This window comes from Mytilus galloprovincialis, chromosome 6, assembly GCF_965363235.1.
Source record: "Mytilus galloprovincialis chromosome 6, xbMytGall1.hap1.1, whole genome shotgun sequence".
Taxonomy (NCBI): Eukaryota; Metazoa; Mollusca; class Bivalvia; order Mytilida; family Mytilidae; genus Mytilus; species Mytilus galloprovincialis.
Window position 1 is genome coordinate 102,699,159 of NC_134843.1, and position 27,860 is coordinate 102,727,018.

At 33.5% G+C, this 27,860-nt stretch overlaps 1 protein-coding gene across 1 annotated transcript in view; it reads right to left on the reverse strand.

The window, feature by feature from the left end:
* Positions 1–14,365, reverse strand: part of LOC143080992 (mitochondrial inner membrane m-AAA protease component AFG3L2-like) — a 34,445-nt gene extending 20,080 nt beyond the window's left edge. Inside the window, exons 1-10 of the mRNA XM_076257222.1 lie at positions 14,202–14,365; positions 10,888–11,059; positions 10,041–10,137; positions 9,382–9,526; positions 5,819–5,893; positions 5,186–5,310; positions 4,474–4,552; positions 2,477–2,568; positions 1,927–2,167; positions 1,282–1,435 (exon numbers count right to left, since the gene is read on the reverse strand). Of these exons, the coding sequence (XP_076113337.1) occupies positions 1,282–1,435; positions 1,927–2,167; positions 2,477–2,568; positions 4,474–4,552; positions 5,186–5,310; positions 5,819–5,893; positions 9,382–9,526; positions 10,041–10,137; positions 10,888–11,059; positions 14,202–14,285 (1,264 nt within the window). The 5' untranslated portion in view covers positions 14,286–14,365. The remainder of the gene's footprint in view (positions 1–1,281; positions 1,436–1,926; positions 2,168–2,476; positions 2,569–4,473; positions 4,553–5,185; positions 5,311–5,818; positions 5,894–9,381; positions 9,527–10,040; positions 10,138–10,887; positions 11,060–14,201) is intronic.
* Positions 14,366–27,860: the final 13,495 nt, after the last annotated feature.

Below are 27,860 nucleotides of genomic sequence, written 5' to 3' on the forward strand. Positions count from 1 at the left end.
TCAATAGTTCTTCTCATTTGTAGTACTCAAGAAATGTGATGTAGAAATTTTCTGGTTGACTCAACAGTCAACATATTGAAAAATTCAAAGTATCAGCAAACAGGAATAAGGTGGGGGACAATTTCTAAAAGTATTTTACATCTTATCTCTGTAAAGCTGGTGACTAAAGGTAAAGTAAAATTTGTTCAGTATTATCAATGACTTCTACCTTAACTTCTCACTACAGTACACATAAAGTATAGGTACCATCTTCTATTAAACAACTGATGAGTTAAGCCTTTTTCAAATGATTTTTATATTTTATAGTTTTTCTTATGTTGTACTGTTATACTACTGTCCCAGGTTAGGGGGAGGGTTGCAATCCCGCTAACATGTTTAACTCTACCACATTATTTATGTATCTGCCTGTCCCAAGTCAGGAGCCTGTAATTCAGTGGTTGTTGTTTGTTTATGTGTTACATATTTGTTTTTTTGTTAATTTTTTTATATAAATAAGGCCGTTATTAAATAGTTTCCTTGTTTGAATGGTTTTACATTGTCATATCAGGGCCTTTTATAGCTGACTATGCGGTATGGGCTTTGCTCATTGTTGAAGGCCGTACGGTGACCTATAGTTGTTTTAAAATGTCTGTGACATTTTGGTCTCTTGTGAACAGTTGTCTCATTGGCAATCATACCACATCTTCTTTTTTATATGATATAATTGTAGTTTTTGTTTTTTTTACATTGATTCAAATCTGTGTACCAGTACATATAGCATACCTTCCATTTCTACTAATAACTGATTCACATACCATCCATTTCTACTAATAACTGATTCACATACCATCCATTTCTACTAATAACTGATTCACATACCATCCATTTCTACTAATAACTGATTCACATACCATTCATTTCTACTTATAACTAATTTAACATACCATTCACTTCTATTAATAACTGATTTAACATACCATTCACTTTTACTAATAACTGATTTAACATACCATTCATCTCTACTAATAACTGATTTAGTGTACCCCTACGGTTAACCTACCATCCATTTCTACTAATAACTGATTTAGTGTACCCCTACGGTTAACCTACCATCCATTTCTACTAATAACTGATTTAGTGTACCCCTATGGTTAACATACCAGCCATTTCTACTAATAACTGATTTAACATACCATCCATTTCTACTAATGACTGATTTAACATGTGTTAACATACCATCCATTTCTTCTTATAACTGATTTAGCCTACCATCCATTTCTACTAATAACTGATTTAACATACCATCCATTTCTACTAATAACTGATTTAATGTATTTTCTTGTTCACTGTGACCACCAAAACTTTTTCCTCCTCTTTTACGACCGACAGCATCTATTTCATCTATAAACAATATACATGGAGAATTTTTCCTTGCCATAGCAAACATATCCCTGACCTACAATAAAAACAAAACATTAGCTGAATGGCCCAATGGTCAAGGTAGTTAATACAGTAGGAAATGCAGACTTTTAAATTTCTGTATTATGAAATTGTTAGAAATAGCATTGTAAATAAATAAAATTTAACTGTCGAGAGTGGATAAATTTTGTATTGCCAAGATTTGGTGGTGGTTTTTCTAATGACTTTTAAACATTATGCAGACAAACTCAATCCTTCTTTTTAAGTGATCTGCTTAAAAGATATTCTTTCTATGTGAGGTCATCAGACATGGTTGCCTTTTTACATGACGTCACAATAGGAAATTCATAGGAAAGCAAGAAAAAGTGACGTCATAATTTAATTCTGACCAATGAAAACATAGATCAAACGAACCACATGTTGATCACATAAAAATTATCAATAGGTCAAGAAAAGGAGAAATATGAAGAATTTCATCAAGTAACATTTTTCAAAATATCCTAAGCTTGTCTTGTTCTACATGCTTACCCTAGAAGGACCAACACCCACAAACATTTCCAGGAATTCTGAGCCTGACACTGTAATGAAAGGTACACCAGCTTCCCCAGCTGTAGCTTTAGCCAGCAGGGTTTTACCAGTTCCTGGGGGACCAGTTAAGATGGCTCCTTTAGGGATCTTAGCTCCTAATTCTAGATACTGGTTAGGGTTCTTAAGAAAGTTGACAAACTCCATTATTTCTATTTTAGCTTCTTCACAGCCAGCTACATCCCTGTAAAATCAAATAGAATTAATAGCTTGCAACATCATTGTAAAATCAAGGTGAAATAAATTGATGTTAAATTAATGGCTTGTAACATCATTGTAAAATCAAAGGGAGGTAAATAAGTTTAAAATTCTTCACTGTCAGCTCTGCCATTGTTACATCATTACAACCTTGATTATAACAGACAGATATCTTTCTTAAGTTTTACATCATAATTCGGTTGCAGTCTTATTGTGAAACACCCTGAAGTTTGCCTTTCATTCATAGACAAGAAAGATAACTTTTTTTCGCAGAAAGATTTCTTATAAAACTTACGCGAAAGTAACCCCAATATTTTTCTCAATGACTTTAGCTGTAGATTTTGCAAATCCAAACATTCCACCTGGACCACCACCTTTCTGCATATTCTATAAATAAAGAAATAATCAAATATTCTGTTGAAAAAATGGGCCAAATATTCTATAGGCTAAGACACAATATTCTTCTTGTGAAAATGGGGTATATATTCAGTAAGATCAGAGAGACCATCTAGGTCTTGCTTGACAATTTGTAAGTCTTGTCCTCTGATATCATTTGCTTATGTAGTTAAGTAGTTGTGGTTTTTTCCTGTACATCATATCTAATTTTCATTAATTGCTTTGTACATAAATTAGGCTGCTAGTTTTCATGTTAGCTTTGCTTAACAATTGTCATGTCCAGGTCTTTCTTGCTTACAATGTGGTGTGGGTTTTGCTCATTGTTAAAGGCAGAATATAGTGGTCTCCCCAGGCCTTTTTAGCGTCGCGGTACCATGACGCTATATTTTCTTCCCGTGACGCTATAATAATTTCTGCGAGGCTATAATTATTTTCAGGATGTTATTTTTTTCGTTTCTATATTGCAAAGCTATGTCCTAAATTTTGAACTTTCATCTAATTACTGCTTATGATCATAAAAATATATATCACCTTTAGTTGTTATCCCTCAAGTCGGACAATAGAAGCAATTTAGAGTGATTAAATAGGTGTTAATTGCCCTTTGGGTGATAACTATTTGGATACAAATACCCCAAGCTGTCACTTGTGACATGATTAATACCACATGGTCTGCAATTGCAAATTTCGACAAGGAGAAAATGTAATTAAAAAATCATTAAAAAAAATCGAAATATATATGTTCGCAAAATGAAAAATCAAAGAAACAAACATTTTTTCTTTTTTAAAAAGAGGTTGAGTTGTATCTATTTATGACTTTCAAAATATTAGTATTACTTTCTTTCTCTTCCTATTACTTTTTGTAAATCGAGAGTGAAAATTTTGATTTTGATCTAAATAAGTTTTGAACTTTCTTTAAAAAGTGATCATAATTGGCTTTAGTTTTGCATTAAAAACGCTATTTTCATTCCCAATCGCTTGTCAAAAATGTTTATTTTCATATTTTTTATTGCTTTGGGCAGCCTTGAATATTTTAGTGTAAACTAACGATCGGAACCAGACCAGATATGACAAAAATCCACATTTTACGTTAATAACTACATATGCACAAATGACACAGTAGACAGAAAACAATGATATCTAAAGAGAAAACCAAGTATTAACAGACTATTTGTTAAATAGATATATATATCATTTTGATAAAAAGAAACAACTGGGACTATTTAATTGAGTACCATGAACCAATATTTTTCATAGACATGATTAAGAAAAAGTTTTTTAATTTAAATTTTATTGCTACATGATACTTTCTCTTCCCTTTTTTTTTATAAGAACCATTGGTTTTTTTTCTAACATATTTAGTGAAATTGTATTTATACAGGTTGCACTATAATAGACCATTAATTCATCTAGCTGGGTAGGTAGGGTAACTGGAACCACACATATATTTTTATTTGGCCCAAGAGGAAAAAAAATAATTCTGGAACTGCAAATGAATATAGAAAACATAAACTGAAAAAACTGTTATCATGGTTATAGTTTAATTGTATTCTCAGTTATGAATTTAACATTATAGACAAAAAGAATAGGATGGAATAGAATAGAATATTCATCAAATAAGGGACTATAGCATACAAACAATATAATATGTTTTGTAATAAACAATAACGTATATAACATAAAGGAAATAGAGCATTGCTCCGACGCAACAAATTACATTGAAAAAAATACAATTTATTTTTTATGCCATATGTGATGCTATCCCAAATTTCTGGGGAGAACACTGCAGAATTGTAACATAAGTATTTTATGTAATGTGCACAACTTAGTAAGAATGCTTCCAACAGCATTTATCATTCTACTAAACAAATTTATAAGTGAAGCAATTTTTTATTTTACCTTCAAAATGCCTCTGGTCATGTAAATCAAAATTGCAATTGGTAAAACTGTGGTCAAAAGAATATTTAGTACTGTTCCTCTGAAAAAGCAATAAGTAAAATCAGAACATTAAATGGCATTCTTTTGTAATTGTAGTTTAACAACAATCTTCTCTCCCCCCCTAGCTGAGAAAAGGCAGTAATCAATCTTTACCCAACTTATATCTCTGACTACAATTAGCAACCATGTTCATAATATTTTGCTGGTATAGATTTTTTTTACTTGTATAGAACTTATATTTTGCTTCTTCAAATTACAGTCAATTGTTTTATATCATGTATAATGGTAGATATCCTAGCGTAAGTTTAATGATTTATGAATGGTTGAAATAGCTATATTGTGACAAGAAAATAATAACAGCCAGAAAATTAATCTTATAATTTGTGTTTAGCAACCCCATGTTTTCTTTAAGCATTTCATACATGAGCAATTTCAAAATTCTATTATGTCTTTTTTTCTATTTGTCACATTTGTTCCCTTGTAATTTTTACAATTTTTGTTCAGAGCCTGAATGTGTTATTAAATAGGCTGATATAAACAACATTTTATCAAAGAATAATTGTCTTGCTATCTGTTGTCAATATGTCCATTATTTCTAAATGATCTTTTCCTGAAATTTAGAAACAGATAAAACAGTGTTTGTATAAAACATATCATAAACTACAACACTTACTTGCTTGGTTCATTTTTATATATAACATTAACAAAATTAGCTGGCTCTACATTATTCTCTATCTGTGTTGCTTCCAAGTTTCTCTCAAATGAATCAATACTTCCAATACTGAACCATAAAACAGACTGTAAAATAACATACAATTATTAGTCAGGAAAATTAAACTATGATAACTGTTTGATTAATGGTTTAAAATCTAAAATGAAATTTAACACCTACCTCAAAAATTTCATTATAATGAGATATTATCTGAATTTGAAGCATACAAGTAACATAATCATGGTAATAATCATAAGCTTCAGAGTTTTCATTTGGTCTGTGAAAGGTCACCCCATGTTTTGCCATGACGTTAACAAGCTATAATCATTGATATTTCAAGGAATTTAATTTCCAAGCTTAACTACAAAATTTTCTTTGTTCATACTTTAAAAAAGAAATAAAAGCTATGTATTTGCTTTTTAATCTCAATTATTTTAGAACTACTGGATCCTATGCAAGAGTGTGAAGATTAAGAAAGTAGTTCCTGCAACATAGCTTATTGAAGCGTAAGCAATAGCAAAATATTTTAACTGACCAATTTGATTGAAGTATTTGTAGATATATATCCTATAAGAATAATTATCCTATATTTACCCCCGGGTCCACCTGTGATCCAGGGAGTAACTTGATCTTTACCCACTCCTTATCATGGACCTCTAACTTTTCTACCTGTAAATACAATGTTGTGATATTAATTCTACCTGTAAATACAATGTTGTGATATTAATTCTACCTGTAAATACAATGTTGTGATATTAATTCTACCTGTAAATACAATGTTGTGATAATAATTCTACCTGTAAATACAATGTTGTGATATTAATAACATGCAATAAAGACTTGACATAATGAAAACTGTATCAGTCTTAAAATTAATGCTTTTAGCTGGGTTCTTTTACATTTAAAACTAAAGCTTACATGATAAAATTAAGAGGAATATTTTTGACAATTTCGTTTTCTATCATAGAGGAGCTAAACATTTTGGTGAGTTCGGGTCATATCCTTATTTCTTATGGATTTTGTATTTAAAATATTACTTATTTCAATATGCCTTGGTCTTTTTGTAATTTTTTAATGATTTCATTTGATTAATTTTGTACCATTCATCTTCAGTTCTTTTGAACTTGTGCAGTGTTTAACTTTGTTTTGAGTACATCATAACTGAAATCTTATAAGTTATCATTGAAACAAGCATTCTGAGAGTATTGCATGGCAATACATAGTCCCCTACAGGTTAAAATTTCTTTGTACTGAAACCAAATTCAAACTTGATCTGTAACTTATCATGATTAAACTATAAACTAGTTATCAAATCAATATCTTCAAGCATGACAGACTAGAGGCTCTAAAGAGCCTGTGTCGCTCACCTTGGTCTATGTGCATATTAAACAAAGGACACAAATGGATTCATGACAAAATTGTATTTTGGTGATGGTGATGTGTTTGAAGTTCTTACTTTCTGAACGATTTTGCTTCTTACAATTATATCTATAATGAACTTTGCCCATTAGTAACAGAGAACTATATTTGGTAAAAATTTACATATATTTACCAAATTAATGAAAATTGTTAAAAATTGACTATAAAGGGCAATAACTCCTTAAGGGGTCAATTGACCATTTAGGTCATGTTGACTTATTTGTAGATCTTACTTTGCTGAACATTATTGCTGTTTACAGTTTATCGCTATCTATAATAGTATTCAAGATAACCAAAAACGGCAAAATTTCTTTAAAAATTACCAATTGGAGGGCAGCAACCCAACAACCAGTTGTCCAATTCATCTGAAAAATTCAGGGCAGATAGATATTGACTTGATTAACAATTTAACTTCTTGTCAGATTTGCTCTAGATGCTTTGAATTCATAGTTATAAGCCAAAAACTGCATTTTACCCCTATGTTCTATTTTTAGCCGTGGCGGGCATCTTGGTTGAATGGCCAGGTCATTGGACACATTTTTCAAACTAGATACCCCAAAGATGATTGTGGCCTAGTAGTTTCAGTGGAGATTTTGTAAAAGATTACTTAGATTTATGAAAAATGGTTAAAGATTGACTATAAAGGGCAATAACTCCTAAAGGGGTCAACTGACCATTTTGGTCATGTTGACTTATTTGTAGATCTTACTTTGCTGAACATTATTGCTGTTTACAATTTATCTCTATCTATAATAATATTCAAGATAATAACCAAAAACAGCAAAATTTCCTCAAAATTACCAATTCAGGGGCAGCAACCCAACAACCGATTGACTGATTCATCTGAAAATTTCAGGGCAGATAGATCTTGACCTGATAAACATTTTTATCCATGTCAGATTTCCTCAAAATGCTTTGGTTTTTGAGTTATAAGCCAAAAACTGCATTTTACCCCTATGTTCTATTTTTAGCGGTGGCGGCCATCTTGGTTGGTTGACCAGGTCACGCCACACATTTTTTAAACTAGATACCCCAAAGATGATTGTGGCCAAGTTTGGATTAATTTGGCCCAGTAGTTTCAGAGGAGAAGATTTTTGTAAAAGATTAATTTAATTTATGAAAAATGGTTAAAATTGACTATAAAGGGCAATAACTCCTAAACGGGTCAACTGACCATTTTGGTCATGTTGACTTATTTGTAGATCTTACTTTGCTGAACATTATTGCTGTTTACAGTTTATCTCTATCTATAATAATATTCAAGATAATAACCAAAAACAGCAAAATTTCCTCAAAATTACCAATTCAGGGGCAGCAACCCAACAACCGATTGACTGATTCATCTGAAAATTTCAGGGCAGATAGATCTTGACCTGATAAACATTTTTATCCCGTCAGATTTCCTCAAAATGCTTTGGTTTTTGAGTTATAAGCCAAAAACTGCATTTTACCCCTTTGTTCTATTTTTAGCCGTGGCGGCCATCTTGGTTGGTTGACCAGGTCACGCCACACATTTTTTAAACTAGATACCCCAAAGATGATTGTGGCCAAGTTTGGATTAATTTGGCCCAGTAGTTTCAGAGGAGAAGATTTTTGTAAAAGATTACTTTAATTAACGAAAAATGGTTAAAAATTGACTATAAAGGGCAATAACTCCTAAACGGGTCAACTGACCATTTTGGTCATGTTGACTTATTTGTAGATCTTACTTTGCTGAACATTATTGCTGTTTACAGTTTATCTCTATCTATAATAATATTCAAGATAATAACCAAAAACAGCAAAATTTCCTCAAAATTACCAATTCAGGGGCAGCAACCCAACAACCGATTGACCGATTCATCTGAAAATTTCAGGGCAGATAGATCTTGACCTGATAAACATTTTTACCCCATGTCAGATTTGCTCTAAATGCTTTGGTTTTTGAGTTATAAGCCAAAAACTGCATTTTACCCCTATGTTCTATTTTTAGCCGTGGCGGCCATCTTGGTTGGTTGACCGGGTCACGCCACACATTTTTTAAACTAGATACCCCAATGATGATTGTGGCCAAGTTTTGTTTGATTAGACCCAGTAGTTTCAGAGGAGAAGATTTTTGTAAAAGTTAACGACGACGTACGACGACGACGACGGACGACGGACGACGACGGACGACGGACGCCAAGTGATGAGAAAAGCTCACTTGGCCCTTCGGGCCAGGTGAGCTAAAAAAAGTGTGAAAAACTGATTTTTTGAGTGAATTTTCTCCAAGGACCATAACTCTACACAAAACCTCCAGGCAGGAACAAAATTAGATCTTGATCTGTAACTTGTCTTGATAAAACTATATACCAATTATTTAACCAATACCTTCAAGCATGACTAAAAAAATGCTGAAAACTGATTATTTGAGTGAATTTTCTAAGTCCAAGGACCATAACTCTGCACAATATCATCAGACCGCAACAAAATTCGAACTTGATATGTAACTTGTCAAGATAAAATAATATACCAAATATCAAATCAACATCTTTAAGTATGAAGAAAAAAAGTGTGGAAAACCAATTTGCAGGACTGACAGATGAACAGACAGATTGCAAACCTAAAGTCCCCTTCTACTTGGTGGGTTGGGGAATAATTAAGGATACTGCCACCCTTTGATGAGATTGTAGCTGAGAAACTTTCTCTAGTTTCAAAAACCATAGATAATCAATAACTCTACATCTGGTATGTTAATATAACCTAAATTTAATACATACCATGCCTCTATATAAATAATTGTTTATAAATTCTTTCCATGTTATTTCTCTGTAGCGAGAGGAGTTCAGAAAAGATCCAATCATCAACAGACCTACTCCAAGACCAATTAAATAATACATATTCTGATCGGGTGTCCTAGGTCTTCTACAATACACAAGACAGGTAATTAACTGATAAGTCATGCTTCAATTAACAACAGATATACTTTTAGACCTATTAAAAAATACATATTCTAATCATGTGTCCTAGGTCTTCTACAATACACAAGACAGGTAATTAACTGATAAGTCATGCTTCAATTAACAACAGATTTACTTTTAGACCTATTAAATAATACATATTCTGATCGGGTGTCCTAGGTCTTCTACAATACACAAGACAGGTAATAAACTGATAAGTCATGCTTCAATTAACAACAGATATACTTTTAGACCTATTAAATAATACATATTCTAATCATGTGTCCTAGGTTTTACTTAAGATCAAACTTGGCTTTGTATTCTAGAAATGGAAATTGGTTGTTGTGAGGCTTCATACTCCAAGATCAAAACGGATACCTGTTCGTTTTTAAGATCAAATTTGGCTTTGAATTCTATGAATGGAAATGGGTTGTTTAAAAGCCTTTCACTCCAAGATCTGGGTGGATACCTGTACTTACTTTGGATCAAATTTGGCTTTGAATTCTAGAAATGGAAATGGGTTGTTAGATGTCTTTTTACTGGAGGATCTTGAAGAACGCTGAGGTAAAGGAGGATCTAAAAAGAAAAAATTAAATAATCAAATTCTTTTAACAGTGTTCTACTTACACATGACTTAACCATTTTAACTATATCAATGATACAGTTTTCTTCTCTTTAAAGGGTTTAATTTTCAAGGTGTTCTTGAGTTTGTGTGTATGTTTTTTAACCCAACTCTATTCTTTTGTTTATGTTTTGTTCAATATATATATATATATAGCAGTCCTTGATCTTCTGATTCTCTCTGTGTACATGATTATGTTTTTATTTGTGTTTTGGTCCTTATTGTTAATTTTCCTTTTCTTGGACAGGGACATTCTTCTGGCACCATCTTATGGTGTTTATATATATATATCCCAATGTGTTTGTTATGCCAGTGTCTGTAGTGACTTATTTTATTTCAATTTACAAAATCTATGAACAACTGATAAATAAGTCAAGGATTTCGTTATCACAAATAACTTTAAACTTTTACTAAATTATTTCATGCATATAAACATTTGGTTTGTAAGTTAAGCTGTACCTGAAAAAAATACTGAAAAATCACAAATTTTGTGATGTAGCTAAAATCCTTGATAATTGGGATGAGATATACATGTATATAGAGTTAGCAAAAACAATAAATATTTCCATTTCAAATTTTGATAGCATTATACTTTTTTTATTTAATGGCATTAGTAAATCTCTCAATGTTTCCCCCATTTGTTAAGTAATAGCAATGCATGATAAAATTTCAGAATTTTCAGTATAGAATGATTTAAATACTACCTTTATTTTCAACCTTTGTTTCTTTTCTTGGTGGAGCCTTTGATTTGCCCTCTTTGAAATACTTTTCAAATCCTTTTGGTACATCTTTGTTCCAGAGTTGAAATTCTTCCAATAAACCTCTGAAACCTTTTGAACGTGATAATTTTGTGAACAAACTAATGCTGCGTCTTAACTGTAATACATAAGAAAGAAATATTCTATACTATTAACTGACAAGTTTACATACACAATAATGATTTTTATGCATTAAGTTACATACCTTACTTCATGTACTTATACATGATGTGTGAAAGTCTACATTTAAAAATATTGCAAATCATACATAAATTGTAAGTACATGTATATAAACATAACAATAGTGCACACGCTGAAGTATCTCCCCTGCTTTAAAGGTGTTTATGGAAAAAATAATTACCAGATTACTGTCGACATACTTGGGTAGGACTGCTACAAATAATTTTGACAACAAAGGTAGGGGAAATCTAACCAGGTGACATTTTTCAAAAATGCGAGTTAAGGACCTGTGAGTATACAGCCGGTAGGTCTTTTCACCAACAAACACCACTGCACACCGCCAAAAAACACCATCCAACACATTAAAATACCATCTAACACACCTAAATATATTGTTTTCATCTTCATCCACAAGGATAAATATGTTTATACATCTATATACACAAATTGATAACAAAAGAACCCATAGAACATGTAGAACAGTTAATTGGAAGACAGATTTATATACATGTAAGTTTTTCCAAACTTATTTCCGAATCCAATATTTGAACTTCGTGTAACATTGTATTGTAATATTTTATTCTTGAAATTTTTCATTACCGGTAATAAATACAGTAGATTCCACTTAATTGCATACCGCTTAATAGCATAATTTCGGTTAATTGCATAATTTTGTCCTGCACAAAACCATTTCCCGTTCATCTTATGTTAAATTGTCCGGTTTCATGTATATGCATAGCTCTACAAGTGGCCTTTTGGTTTATTGCATAGAAAATATGCCCTCAAAATATGCTAGTTAAAACTGTCAATATTTTTGACCGGAAACTGCAATTTGGTGAGTATATTTTTCTTGAAAGCATCCTTATTTTCGTTATTATTTCATATTTACTTTTGTGTTATTTAAAGGAGCACTAGCTGCCAAATTCATGTTCACCGAGTTTTACTAAGCATATTGTCATACCTGTCAACTGACCCATATTCTGCGGGTGTGACCCGAGATTTTCACGATTCTGAGGGATCAACCGGGACACCCACCGGGTTATTGACTAACCCGGGAATTCCGAAAATGACCCGTTTTCACCTGGATTTCTTAGCCTTGAGATTGATTTAATAAGTGATTTTCCTTTGAAATACCGACAAATGCGTAATTCTTCCATGAACAGGAAGTTCAGCTAGCTGTGTAAACGGTCAAATTAAGTGCATGGCTTCACTTGATAGCTTTGGTGTCAAACACACTGTTAATTAACATCAATTACATTGTACCTTAGCTTTAGGTCGTAAATAAATTTCACTGTTGTTTTGTTGTTTATAACCATTTTTCAACTCGAGTTACTTCCCCTTTTTTGTCACCATTCAAAATTGTTCCTTATGTTTACGTTTTTTTGTGGTAAAAAAAAGTTTAAATCTATAACGAATCGAATTCAAATACATATTGAAATATAATTTTTCATTATTTTCATACCTTTTATACAATTACAAATGTATCAAAAAAAAATTGTGAAAATTATTTTATTGATCTATACTTCCTTTAACTGTTTAACTTTATTTTACTATACTCTAATTTCAACCCAACCTATTCATCTGATGTTTGTAAGGCTAAATAGCCAATTTCTTACTTTTACTTCAACTGTAGAATGTTTTTTTTTGTGTTGATAAGTGAGGCTGGAAGAACACTATCTAGTGTAACACAAATGAATCAAAAGCTTTTTAAAGTGCAATGGAAAAATACTTAATAAAATTTTAAATTACTTAACCAAGGCCACATTTTTTTAATTTGTTCATGTTGTTGGTTTACAGATCCGCCGACCCGATTTTGCCGATTTTCAGAATAAAAATAAAATTGAACTTTTCATGCTTTTTTATTCCCGCCGACACTAACAAATGCATTATCCCTGAAAAATAATTGAAATGTTCTTTTTTTAAGAAATGAAATGCATTAATCACTAACAAAATTGATAACACTTTCTGTGATGAAAAAATAAAACGTCCAGTTTACGTTTCTAAAAATAGACAAATCAATTATAACTGACCTATATTACGCAAATAATTTTGCGAAACGAAACCTGTGTTAACCAATTACACAGTAAGTTTGTTTCCCTTATTTATCATCAGTCCATAAGATGCATCATCTCATAGAAATAGACTTGTCCAAATGTGGACAGGTGGACTACATCAAGTTAAAGTACTGAATATTAACAAATCATTTGGAATTTTCTTGTTTCATAGATAATAAAAAAATATCGGCCATTTGGATAAAAAACGGGGAATGCATGACATCAGATTATCCCAATATTCTCGTTTTCCAGTGGACGGGTCTATTACGTTTTTTGACACGTGTGTTGAAACTTATTTTTCTACGACGTTTTTACATTTTTTTCTTTATCAGTTTTCATGCTTGAAGATCATTATTCACCAAGTTTTCAGGAATTGATTAAGAGCTTCGAGAATCTGTTTTTCTTGTTTATGAAATAACGATTTAATTTCGTCTTTGTTCATTATCACTGAACTAGTAAGATATTTGATCAGGGGCCAGCTGAATGACTCCTCGGGTGCGGAAGTTTCTCCCTGCATTAAAGACTCATTGGTGGCCTTCTGCTGTTGTCTGCTCTATGGTCGGGTTGTTGTCTCTTTGACACATTCCCCATTTCCATTATCAATTTTTTTGTATTTTGTTTTTATCACATGTATGAGGTCATGGAGGTGGCAACTTGTTTCGATACAGAACTGTCGGAAGGAGGAAAATTGTGCTGGGACAACTTCCTACCTGTGTCAAGGTGTTTATAATTAATTATACAGCGTTATTTCATGACTGAGGATTGACCATTGGCTTTAGAAATTTGAGGAACGTTTACGCTATTTTCAACTTCGATCAAGCTTTCAAGAAAGACAAAAAAATATTTACGATTTATCATTTTGGGCTGATCTCCTGTTCAGAAAGAAATTCCTTTATCGACCTATTCATAAATTAATTTCAGTCTGCCGGCTGATGACACTTTTGCAAGTTATTAAGTTCAAGACTTGGGACAAAATATATTGCATGTTGATATAACATATTGTACAATTCGTTGTGTATACTTTACCTGATAAACTGAACATCCTCTGGATAAAGTACTTTGTAAGAGTCTTTCTCCTCTTTTAGCGAGCACCATATATCTATGAGCCATATTTTTTTGTTATTATAAAACCCTTATAAAACACTGACTTCTATTCGCATTACGAAACATTTAACTTTTACGAAACTATTAGATAATGGAATATTTCTTAAAATTTTTTTTTTCTTTAGACCAGACTTATCAAGAATTTTGAATCAAAAACTTCAATTAAATATTTAAACAGATGTAGGTAATATCACCCAAGGAGAATACTGTATATATCCGAAACTATATGTATCACCTTCGTTCTTTTTCTTGAGTTTCTTCCTCCTGTAATAGGAGCACGTGTAACATTGTAGGTTATGATCAGATTTATGATAGAGGATTATGTTTAACGACCACGGGACACTGTAGGCGGAAGGAGTTCAGAAACTTAAAGTTGTCTGTAGTGTAGAGGTTTGGTTTGAAATTTCTGAATTCAGGTGGTAATTTATTTCAATCTTTAATTGTTTTTCTAAGGGAGCTACCATTTGATTTTTATGGGGGGAGGCTAGGATGAAATTTGAAAAAAATAGGCAGGACAGGAGTTTTGAGTAAACAAAAAGGCAGGATGTGACACTTGCACAAAAAAAAAGTCAGGACGACAATTTAGGTAAAAAAAAGTCAGGATAAACATTTAAAAAAAAGGCAGGACAGATTACAGTGAAAAATAAAAAGGCAGGACAGAGATTACAGCTAAAAAAAATGCAGGACAAAATTTTTCATCCTAGCCCCCCCATAAAAATCAAATGGTAGCTCCCTAAGAATGAGAACTTAGTACTGTCTTTGTTGCAATGGCGTTGTCTGTATGTTTATTGATGGGTATATATCTTGTTTTGGACTGGCAATGATAACGTCTGCCGGTCATCTTTTTAAAGGGTGTGTTCACTCGGTCCATAACTAAATTTAATAAAAAAAAAAAAAAGGCTCTAAAACTAGCTCCTACAAGGAGGTCTATCATATATATATATGCATGCATACTTAACCCTATCTGCTGATAAGTCAAACACATAACATCTTACCCTTAATGAATTCAAACCTTCAAACGTTGAAGGAAATTTGTAACAAGGACAAAACTTCAAATCAATGATGCTTAACGCAGTGGAGGATATCTAAATAGACTTGCTTCTGTTCTTTGGTCGGGTTGTTGTCTCTTTGACACATTCCCCATTTCCATTCTCAATTTTATTGGTTACTTTAACATTCGCTATTTCTTTTAATTTGTCTTATCTTAATTATTGTACATTTATCAGGCATTTGTGTACGGGGAAAAAAACTACGTTCAAAGATCTATTAATTGCAACATTGGTAATAAAGATAATCTTTAAGGCTTTACTAATAAGTTTGTTTAAAGGTTCGATGAGTTTACAGAAGAATATTGTAAAGTATCCAGCAATTACCAGTAAATTGATATTGTAGAAAATGACGTTACAGGGACAATAGCTCCAACATTTCCAACAAGATGTCAAAAGACAATTTGCTCATGTTTACTTATGTTTCGATTTTCGATTTTTTTCTTGATATTTTTTTTCCCTTCAGTTTACAGTATATCTCAATTTATAAAAATTGCACTTCAGTGTTCCTGTTGTTCCTTAGTTTTCCTCTTATAGTTGATGCGTTTCCCTCGTGTTTTTTTTTTTTTTTTTGTTACCCGGATTTGTTTTCTCTAAACCTATCAAGTTATGACATTTGAACGCCGGTATACTACTGTTGCATTTTTTCATTTTATTCCATTCAGTGCTTCTCCAGAAGAAGCATTTATTATGTATTTCACGTGGTTTCTTACTAAGTCCCCCTGCTGGCGGCCATCTTGGATGATGGTTAGACTACGAAGAAACAACACTTGGTCAGCGCTTCATTAGGAACATTTGTGCCGTGTTTGGTTTCATTCTATATGATGCTATCTAGAAGAACACATTTATTATTTCCTATAAGATCTTATGTTAAACTTACTTCCCCTGCTGGCAGTCATCTTTGATAACAAATCAGCTATAAAGTAACAACACTTGGTCAGCACCTCAAAATAAACATTCATGCCATGTTTGTTTTCATTCCATTCAGTGGTTCTCTAAAAGGAGACATTTGTATGTATTGTTCAAAGGTCAGCACCTCACAAGGAACATTCATGCCATGTTTATTTCATTCAATTTAGTAACTGTCTAAAAGAAGAATTTGTATGTATTTTCCAATTAGGTAAGTAGAAGTATCAAGTTAAACTAATTTAAGTCCCCCTCTAGCGGCTATCTTGGATGATGGATCGGACTCAAAGTAACAATACTTCAATAGTCAGTTACAAGCTAAAAACACTTGATGAGCACCTTATGAACATTTATGCCATATTTGGTTTCATTCAAATCAGTTGTTCTCTAGAAAAAGAAAAAGACGGTGACAAACGACGACGGACGCAAAGTGACGAGAAAGGCTCACTTGGTCTTTTGGGCCAGGTGAACGAACAAGAGGCTCTCAAGAGCCTGAATCGCTCACCTTGATTTTTTTGGTTAAATCTCTCATCAATGATTATTTTGGCTTTTCAATTTATTTAAATGTTCTTTGAATCGTCCTATTTTCTTCAAAAGCAAAAAAAAAATCATTTTCTCCTATGTTCTATTTTAGCCATATGAGCTATGTTTCTTGACATACAAGGAAATAAAATATAAAATTTATACTAGATACTCTGAAACTCATTTAGCCTAAGTTTGGCTGAAATTGATACAGCAGTTTCAAAGGAGAAGATTTTTTAAAGTAAGTCAACATGATGAACAAATTGTGAAAAAAAGTCTTTAAAGGGCAATAACTCCTTAAGAGGTCAATTGACAATTTTGGTCAAATTGACTTATTTGTAGATCTTACTTTGCTTAACATTTTTGCTATTAACAGTTTATCTGTATCTATAATAATATTCAAGATAATAACCAAAAACTGCAAAATTTCTTTAAAATCATCAATTCAGGGGCATTATACCTGAAAAACCAGTTACCCAATTCGGCTGAAAATTTCAGGACAGGTAGACCTTGACCTAATAAATACTTTAACTTCTTGTCTTATTTGCTCTAATACCCCAGTCCCACTAGGCCACGATCGCAATACGGTCTTTGTAAAAATGCAAATTTTGATAATCGTAGTTCGATCGTGTAGATCGCAGTAAAGTCGTATCACGGTCGTGGTGAGGTCTTCAAGATCGTGAAGAGCGTGGCCAACTTTGAACATATTCAAAACAATCGTGGTGCGGTCGTGGCGAAATCAGGTCGTAGTAGAAGCGTAGTGAGAGCGCACTAAGATCGTAGTAAGATCGCAAAGGTCGCGGTACAATCGTAGCGAGAGCGTGATTCTATTCGGAGAGACTGCGGTACGATCGCACAGCGACGTTGTCACGACCTCACTACGACCATCACGTTCTCACTGCGACCCAACTATGCTTCCACTACGACAATACCACGCTGTTCACGACCATAGTACGATTCTAGCACGCCTTTGCCGTCCTCATCACGTTCTTCTTACGACCTGACTACGTTCACACTACGACCATCATTCTCATTGTCATTTTCACATAAAATATATAAAAAAAGCTCCCTAGATTTTGTTTGTTTGAATGTAATTATCCATTTGCTATAACGGCTCAACCATGCTTCTCGTTTTTATATAGATTAGACCGTTGGTTTTCCCGTTTAAATGGTTTAACACTAGAAGAATTTTGGGTCCTTTATAACGGGCTGATTGATGTGAGCCAAGGCTCCGTGTTGAAGGCCGTACCTTGGCCTTTAATGGTTTACTTTTATAAGTTGTTACTTGGATGGAGAGTTGTCTCTTTGGCACTCATACCACATCTTCCTATATATATATATATATATATTGGTACATCTATGTCATCTCTGCTATCGGTCACTAAAATATCGTCATTGAGCTTTATGGACCAGCAATAGGTTGTAATTTAGGTTGGATTGGTCGGTCCGACATCTCTGCTTGATCAGGATTCGTTACTTTGCTCACTCTGCCTCTACATCAACTCCTACCACCATGCCCACGTGTTCTGGTAGATTTTGGTGGCATGACTGTATTGTTTTCGAGAAATCTACGATTTAATCAGAAATAGAAGGAATTGAACTGTATTGATATGGAACACGATGTTGACGTTATTGCTGAGAACGTAGTAAGATCGCGCTATGAACGTAGTATAATCGTGGTAAGAACGTGTTATAATCGCAGTAAGATCGTGTTGCAATCGGATAACTCGTAATATGGTCGTAGTGAGAACGTGAGGAGCGAAGAAAGATCTTGATAAGCGTAGTGAGGTCGCAGAATAAGCGCGGTGAGAACGTGGTATAATCGTAGCGGGATCTTTGTAGAAGTGTAGAGACGACGTAGTAGCATCGTGAAAGCAACGAAAATTTACATTTTCATGCCGCTCATACCGCGACCTAAATCTATTTTAGATCGCGGTGAGCGTGGTGCGATCGTGGTCTAGTGGGACTGGGGCTTAAATGCTGGAGTTTTTGAGATATAAGCCAAAAACTGCATTTTACCCTGTGTTCTATTTTTAGCCATGACGGCCATGTTTTTTGACGAAATAGAATATAAAACACAAACTTTATTTTATACACCCTACTGATCATTCGGTTGAAGTTTGGTTGAAATTGGTTGAGTAGTTTTAGAGGAGAAGATTTTTTAAAGTTAGCAAATATGATGAACAAATTGTGAAAAATTGTCATTAAAGGACAATAACTCCTTAAGGGGTCAATTGACAATTTTGGTCAAATTAACTTATTTGTAGATCTTACTTTGTTGATCATTTTTGCTGTTTACAGTTTATCTTTATCTATAATAATATTCAAGATAATGACCAAAAACTGCAAAATTTCTTTAAAATCATCAATTCAGGGGCATTATACCTGAAAAACCAGTTACCCAATTCGGCTGAAAATTTCAGGACAGGTAGACCTTGACCTAATAAATACTTTAACTTCTTGTCTTATTTGCTCTAATACCCCAGTCCCACTAGGCCACGATCGCACTACGATCTTTGTAAAAATGCAAATTTTGATAATCGTAGTTCGATCGTGTAGATCGCAGTAAAGTCGTATCACGGTCGTGGTGAGGTCTTCAAGATCGTGAAGAGCGTGGCCAACTTTGAACATATTCAAAACAATCGTGGTGCGGTCGTGGCGAAATCAGGTCGTAGTAGAAGCGTAGTGAGAGCGCACTAAGATCGTAGTAAGATCGCAAAGGTCGCGGTACAATCGTAGCGAGAGCGTGATTCTATTCGGAGAGACTGCGGTACGATCGTACAGCGACGTTGTCACGACCTCACTACGACCATCACGGTCACACCACGACCCAACTACGCTTCCACTACGACAATACCACGCTGTTCACGACCATAGTACGATTCTAGCACGCCTTTGCCGTCCTCGCCACGCTCTTCTTACGACCTGAATACGTTCACACTACGACCATCATTCTCATTGTCATTTTCACATAAAATATATAAAAAAAGCTCCCTAGATTTTGTTTGTTTGAATGTAATTATCCATTTGCTCTAACGGCTCAACCATGCTTCTCGTTTTTATATAGATTAGACCGTTGGTTTTCCCGTTTAAATGGTTCCTTAAAATTACCCCCGTTGGTTTTCCCGTTTAAATCGTTCCTTAAAATTACTAATTAAGGAGGCTCGAGGGTATAAAAATTTCAGAAAAAAATTAAACATTTGTTTTTCATTACAAATTTTATTTATTACCTTTTGTAGTTGTTACTTTATTATATGGTACAAAATTCATTCAAAACAGTCAATTCGTGTTGGTCCCAGATGACTTTTAAACTATATACATCATTGAAAAAGTTCCAAATTATCTCCCTTTGGTGGAAAAATGCCATTTTTTGGCTTTAAAATTGAAATATCTATTTTAACTCATCGGTGACCTATATTTTTTAATATAATTTCCATATAAGCTGTACTTGAACTAAATTATTGTAAAATTTTTGCGATTTCTGTAATAAATTTCTTTTTTTATTTCGATATTTACCTTTATTTCTTCTATTAGTTCAACAGAAAAAAAACATCTATACAAAAATGTATGCTTCTTTCGAAGGAAGATTGTGAGCGCAAATGAACGGTGACCCCACTTTTTTATTTTATTTTTCTATTAACTATAAGATAAAGTTCATTTATAGAAAAATATAGAGAAATCCTATATAAATAATTTAGACCCGCGAACCCCCTTATACCTAATAAACATTTTTACCCCATGTCAGATTTGCTCTAAATGCTCTCGTTTTTGAGATATAATCCAAAAACTGCATTTTACCCTCATGTTCTATTTTTAGCAATGGCGGCCATGTTTTTTTCACAAAATGGAAAATAAAACACAATCTTTATTCTAGATACCAGGATCATTCAGCTAAAGTTTGGTTGTAATTGGTTCAGTAGTTTCAGAGGAGAAGATCTTTGAAATAGTTTACGATGACGACGACGATGGACGACGACGGACGCCAAGTGATGGCAAAAGCTCACATTTCCTTTTAGGAAAAATCAGCTAAAAACAGCAAAATTTCCTTAAAATTACCTATTCAGGGGCAGCACCCAACAACAAGTTGTTCGATTCATCTGAAATTTTCACAGCAGATAGATCTTGACCTGATAAACAATTTTACCCCCATGTCAGATTTGCTTTAAATGCTTTGGTTTTTGAGTTATAAGCCAAAAACTGCATTGTACCCTATGTTCTATTTTTAGCCATGGCCGCCATCTTGGTTGGTTGACCGGGTCACCGGACACAATTTTTAAACTAAATACCCCAATGATGATTGTGGCCAAGTTTCGTTTAGTTTGGCCCAGTAGTTTCAGAGGAGAAGATTTTTGTAAAAGTTAACGACGCCGGACGCAAAGGGGTGAGAAAAGCTCACTTGGCCCTTTGGGCCAGGTGAGCTAAAAATGGTTAAAAATTGACTATAAAGGGCAATAACTCCTAAAGGGGTCAACTGACCATTTCGGTCATGTTGACTTATTTGTAAATCTTACTTTGCTGAACATTAATGCTGTTTACAGTTTATCTCTATCTATAATAATCTTCAAGATAATAACCAAAAACAGTAAAATTTCCTTAAAATTACCAATTTAGGGGCAGCAACCCAACAAAGGGTTGTTCGAATCATCTGAAAATTTCAGGCCAAAAACTGCATTTTACCCCTATGTTCTATTTTTAGCCATGGCGGCCATCTTGGTTGGTTGGCCGGGTCAGCGGACACATTTTTAAAACTAGATACCCCAATGATGATTGTGGCCATTTAATTTGGCCTAGTAGTTTCAGAGGAGAAGATTTTTGTAAAAGTTAACAACGACGGACGACGACGGACGCAAAGTGATGGGAAAAGCTCACTTGGCCCTTTGGGCCAGGTGAGCTAAAAAGGAGATAGGGTTTGTGGTTTAAAAAAGAGGTGGTACTTGTTGGGAGATATAGTATGTCGTAGTTGTAAGATGTGGTACTTGTTGGGAGATATGGTATGTTGTAGTTGTTAGATATGGTATGTTGTAGTTGTTAGATATGGTACTATGTAGTAGTTGTTAGATCTGGTTCTATGTAGTAGATGTTAGATGTGGTAGTATGTAGTAGTTGTTAGATGTGGTAGTATGTAGTAGTTGTTAGATGTGGTACTATGTAGTGGTTGTTAGATGTGGTACTATGTAGTAGTTGTTAGATGCGGTACTATGTAGAAGTTGTTAGATGAGGTAGTATATAGCAGTTGTTATGTGTGATAGTATGTAGTAGTTATTAGATGTGGTGCTATGTAGTATTTGTTAGATGTGGTAGTATATAGTAGTTGTTAGATCTGGTTCTATGTAGTAGTTGTTAGATGTGGTACTATGAAGTAGTTGTTAGATGTGGTACTATATAGTAGTTGTTAGATCTGGTTCTATGTAGTAGTTGTTAGATGTGGTACTATGAAGTAGTTGTTAGATGTGGTACTATATAGTAGATGTTAGATGTGGTTCTATGTAGTAGTTGTTAGATGTGATACTATGTAGTAGTTGTTAGATGTGGTACTATGTAGAAGTTGTTTGATGAGGTAGTATATAGCAGTTGTTATGTGTGATAGTATGTAGTAGTTATTAGATGTGGTGCTATGTAGTAGTTGTTAGATGTGGTAGTATATAGTAGTTGTTAGATGTGGTACTATGTAGAAGTTGTTAGATGAGGTAGTATATAGTAGATGTTAGATGTGGTAATATGTAGAAGTTGTTAGATGAGGTAGTATATAGTAGATGTTAGATGTGGTGCTATGTAGTTCATTCATGTCTTTATTTCCTCATAATTGAGATACAATGAATACATACAATTAACTAAATATCAGACAACAACAAAAAAATAAACGAAATAGGTACACAACAGTTTTTCTCATATACAGACAAATATATACACTTTGGTCTCTCAGAATTAAGGCCTTCTATAATCTCGATTGATGACATATCATGTATTGCATAGCCTGACACAACGGCCATATAATGCTAAGCACTGAACCACATGGGCGTGACATAGTCTCTCAAACTCAGAATGTTCAACACTTAAATTTAATGGAATTCTTCCGAGCAAAATTTGATATATCTCCTCATCGTCATATTCGCTTAGCTCAGAATAAAGTTGCAGCGGAAAATTCTCGATGATAATACCCCACCACAATTCGCGCAGCTCTAAAGTGCAAATGCAGGAACAGCATGCATGTACATATACATCACTAAAGTCATTTTCGCATTCGACGCACTTATCTCCTGATGAATTTGGTATATCAGCTAACAGTTTTGTAATAAAATATGAATTTCGTATTTCTGCAAACGATTGTGCTTTTTTCCAGAAGTTTGTCATAGAAACTGTTTTATGAATATTTCTAAAACGCATAAAATTGTCATCTAACGCAATACGGTTTAACCAGTAGACTGACTGTTGTTCGTTAACTGTTTTGTGAACAATCGATTTCCACTGACTTTTTGATGGGAAACTACCAGTATCAATATATTCAGTAAGATACTGAATAAGTCCATATGTTCTTAGAATGTCAATGATATCCGGGATGTATCCATAGTGACGGCGGTGAGGGTCTATGAGGAATGAAAATAGACGAATCAAAAATATTCTTTTTGAAAGATAATTGTTATCTAACGTACACAGTTTTTGAAAAAAGAACAGTTTTCTTTTGTGAATAAAACTCATAATCGGATGAATTCCAATAATGCTCTCGCACATATCAGATCTGGTAGAAGTTTTTAAAGCTAAAATGTGTTTGACAATGAAGTGCTGAAAACAATTAAGCGTCGTTATATCAAAGGATTTGAGGTTACACCATGTTTCACAGCCATAAAGAACGCTTGGTAAGACAACAGTTTTGTACAATTTAACTAATACAGACGGATTAGTTGCTCTTGACATTACTCCTTTCAGTGCGAAGAATGCGTTTTTACCTTTTCTACAAGATGTGGTTCTATGTAGTTGTTGTTAGATGAGGTAGTATGTAGTAGTTGTTAGATGTGGTACTATGTAGAAGTTGTTAGATGAGGTAGTATATAGTAGATGTTAGATGTGGTGCTATGTAGTAGTTTTTAGATGCGATACTATGTAGTAGTTGTTAGATGTGGTGCTATGTAGTAGTTGTTAGATGTGGTAGTATGTAGTAGTTGTTAGATGTGGTACTATGTAGTAGTTGTTAGATATGGTACTATGTAGTAGTTGTTAGATGTGGTACTATGTAGTAGTTGTTATATGTGGTAGTATGTAGTAGTTGTTAGATGTGGTGCTATGTAGTAGTTGTTAGATGTGGTTCTATGTAGTAGTTGTTAGATGTGGTACTATGTAGTAGTTGTTAGATGTGGTAGTATGTAGTAGTTGTTAGATGTGATACTATGTAGTAGTTGTTAGATATGGTACTATGTAGAAGTTGTTAGATGTGGTGCTATGTAGTAGTTGTTAGATGTGGTACTATGTAGTAGTTGTTAGATGTGGTGCTATGTAGTAGTTGTTAGATATGGTACTATGTAGTAGTTATTAGATGTGGTTCTATGTAGAAGTTGTTAGATGTGGTACTATGTAGAAGTTGTTAGATGTGGTGCTATGTAGTAGTTGTTAGATGTGGTACTATGTAGAAGTTGTTAGATGTGGTACTATGTAGAAGTTGTTAGATGTGGTGCTATGTAGAAGTTGTTAGATGTGGTGCTATGTAGAAGTTGTTAGTTGTTAGATGTGGTACTATCGATGTAGTAGTTGTTAGATGTGGTACTTTGAGAAGTTGTTAGATGTGGTGCTATGTAGAAGTTGTTAGATGTGGTGCTATGTAGTAGTTGTTAGATGTGGTACTATCGATGTAGTAGTTGTTAGATGTGGTAGTAGTTGTTAGATTTGGTACTATGTAGAAGTTGTTAGATGTGGTGCTATGTAGAAGTTGTTAGATGTGGTGCTATGTAGTAGTTGTTAGATGTGGTACTATCGATGTAGTAGTTGTTAGATGTGGTAGTAGCTGTTAGATGTGGTAGTAGTTGTTAGATGTGGTACATTGTAGTTGTTAGATGTGGTACTATGTAGTTGTTAGATATGGTACTATGTAGTAGTTGTTAGATCTGGTTCTATGTAGAAGTTGTTAGATGTGGTACTATGTAGTAGTTATTAGATGTGGTACTATGTAGAAGTTGATAGATGTGGTACTCTGTAGTAGTTTCTTAGATGTGGTTCTATGTAGTAGTTGTTAGATGTGGTGCTATGTAGTAGTTGTTAGATGTGGTACTATCGATGTAGTAGTTGTTAGATGTGGTACTATGTAGTTGTTAGATGTGGTACGATGTAGTTGTTAGATATGGTACTATGTAGTAGTTGTTAGATGTGGTGCTATGTAGTAGTTGTTAGATGTGGTACTATCGATGTAGTAGTTGTTAGATGTGGTACTATGTAGTTGTTAGATATGGTACTATGTAGTAGTTGTTAGATCTGGTTCTATGTAGAAGTTGTTAGATGAGGTAGTATGTAGTAGTTGTTAGGTGTGGTAGTATGCAGTAGTTGTTTGATGTGGTAGTATGTAGTGGTATGTAGTAGTTGTTAGATGTGGTACTATGTAGTAGTTGTTAGATGTGGTAGTTTGTAGTAGTTGTTAGATGTGATACTATGTAGTAGTTGTTAGATGTGGTAGTATGTAGTAGTTGTTAGGTGTGGTACGGTAATATGTAGTAGTTGTTAGATGTGGTACTATGTAGTAGTTGTTTATCTTTTTCATGTTAGTGGTCTAATATTTTGATGTCACTAAAATAGTTAGTATTTTAGAACTTTGGTTGGCTAGCAAAATTACTCTTACTATTTTGATAAAAAAAAATCTCACTTGCGTTAAAAACTTTCACAATGGACAGACAATGAATGTCAGTTAAGGCAGAAACCATTCAGTAACTTCAGAGAGGGGGTGGGAGTGTTTTAGAAACATAAGCTGTCAGAAGTGACAGAAAACCGGATTTAAAACCAGATGTAAAACCATGAACAATTGAGCAAGTATGGACACTACTTTTAAAACAGTTCTGAATTTGGTTTGTAATTTAATCTTCTTTGACACAGCATAGGTTTGTGACACAAAATGAATGTAGTTGTAGGACTTAAAAATTGCAAATCATTTATCTATTACAGTCCAATATTCAAAATCTATCAAAGTACATTATTAGAATCAACATATTGTGATGAAATCAAACAAAAGTTTAATTTAGGAGTAGGGCCCTTTGAACCTCAATGTGAACCAAATTGATAAAGTAGCCCACAATCCGAAATCTCTAAATACATGGTTAGATTCATCATTTTAAAGAACCCCATGAATTCGTTTTTGGTTAAATAAAAGTTTAATTTTGGACCCTGATTTGGACCAACTTGAAAATTGGGCCTTTGAAATAACCCTATAAATATTTTTGTTGTTGAAATGAAGCACACTTTAATTTTATAAATATCATTTTCTGTTCAAAGGGACATAACTAAAACTGAATAAACTAGACATAAATGAGATGAGAGCCATCTATGTGGGTCCCACTCTGAATAATTTTGATTAATAATTTGTATCTTTACCATAGGACATGAGATTGTCAACTGAAACCAAAGTTTTTGACCTTGACCTATGACCTAGGAAGTTGTACATACATTATGACACACCCTCTGGTGTTGGTTAATATACCTATCAAGTATAAATTTGAAATCATAACGGATATGATCTTTACTGAAGGACATGGAATTGTCAACAGAAACCAAAGTTATTTTTACCTTTACCTTTGACCTAAGAATTTGTACATTCATTATGACACACCCTCTGGTGTTGATTTATATGTGTGTCAAGTATAAACTTTGAAATCATAACGGTTCACAAGATATAGAGCAAACACAATCTTTATCATAGCCTGAACGGACACAGTGTGGCAGTACACCAACCACCCACCCGCTGGACATCCCCAAATCAAGACCGATTTTTCCTTTGAAAATATGTTTAAAATTGCAAAACATGTTGGTTTTTTTTCCAAGGATTTGTATAGTGTCACGATCCAGATGAATTTTATAGAGTAATTCACATATTTATTCAGTCAAACTTGTATATAGATAATGATTTCGAAATTGTCGTAATGATCAGAGAATTGCACTTGCAGTCTTTGCGCAGGACGCCTTTTTTCACAGTTTATTTTATACATAGTTTTAACATACGCTTTTATGTATATATGTACGTTTAGCCTAAGTTTGGTTCACCTGTGTTTAAACGCACACTGATTAGGCTTAGCCTATTTACACACCTGTTGACTATTTTTAAATAGTGGTCAATCGAGTTCTTCGGACAGGTTTGGCTATTTTTAAACAGTGGTCAGATGAGTTCTTTGGACACGTTGTAATTTTATTTCTGCTTGGGATTTTCGTGTGGAAGGATGCCACACTCGTTAGAGCATTTTCATATTTGATAGCTAAATTTAACCTACAATGGTTCTACTGTATTAGTGCATCAATTCCGAGGTTCCAGCCTGCACCAGAGTAATACAATGCTGCAGTGTTAAGGAGTGGTCATATGGATTGAACGCATTCATACATAATTCATCAAACAACATATCTACATATTATAGTGGAACTGTCGTGCACGATACCATAACCGTCATAACGATACCATAACCGTCATAACGATACAAAGGGAAGTAATCTGGATATACAAACTACTGAAGCTGTTGAACTATTTATTTGAACTTTAATGTTTAGAATAATTTGATGTATATTTTCTTCTTAATTGTTTTTTTTTTGTTTGTTTATTAAATAATTTATTTATTCTAATCGTTGATTCTTTAGTCAATATTGTAAAATAGCACTGAAAGACTTATCCATCCGTCCGTCCGTGACATAATTATAGTACTATATAAATTCTTCTTTTTTTCAACATTATCAATCAAATGATTTTTTATTTTTAAAATTGATTTGGAATATATTTGGTTTTGTCTTAACGCATACTTAACAAATCATCATCAGGAGTCACTCACTATTAAAGAATTAGGTTGCAAGAACTTAACATATTGATGGATAAATATACATATAATCACATTAATATGGGATGATTTAGTACTTATTATATATTGCCAAACTTGAA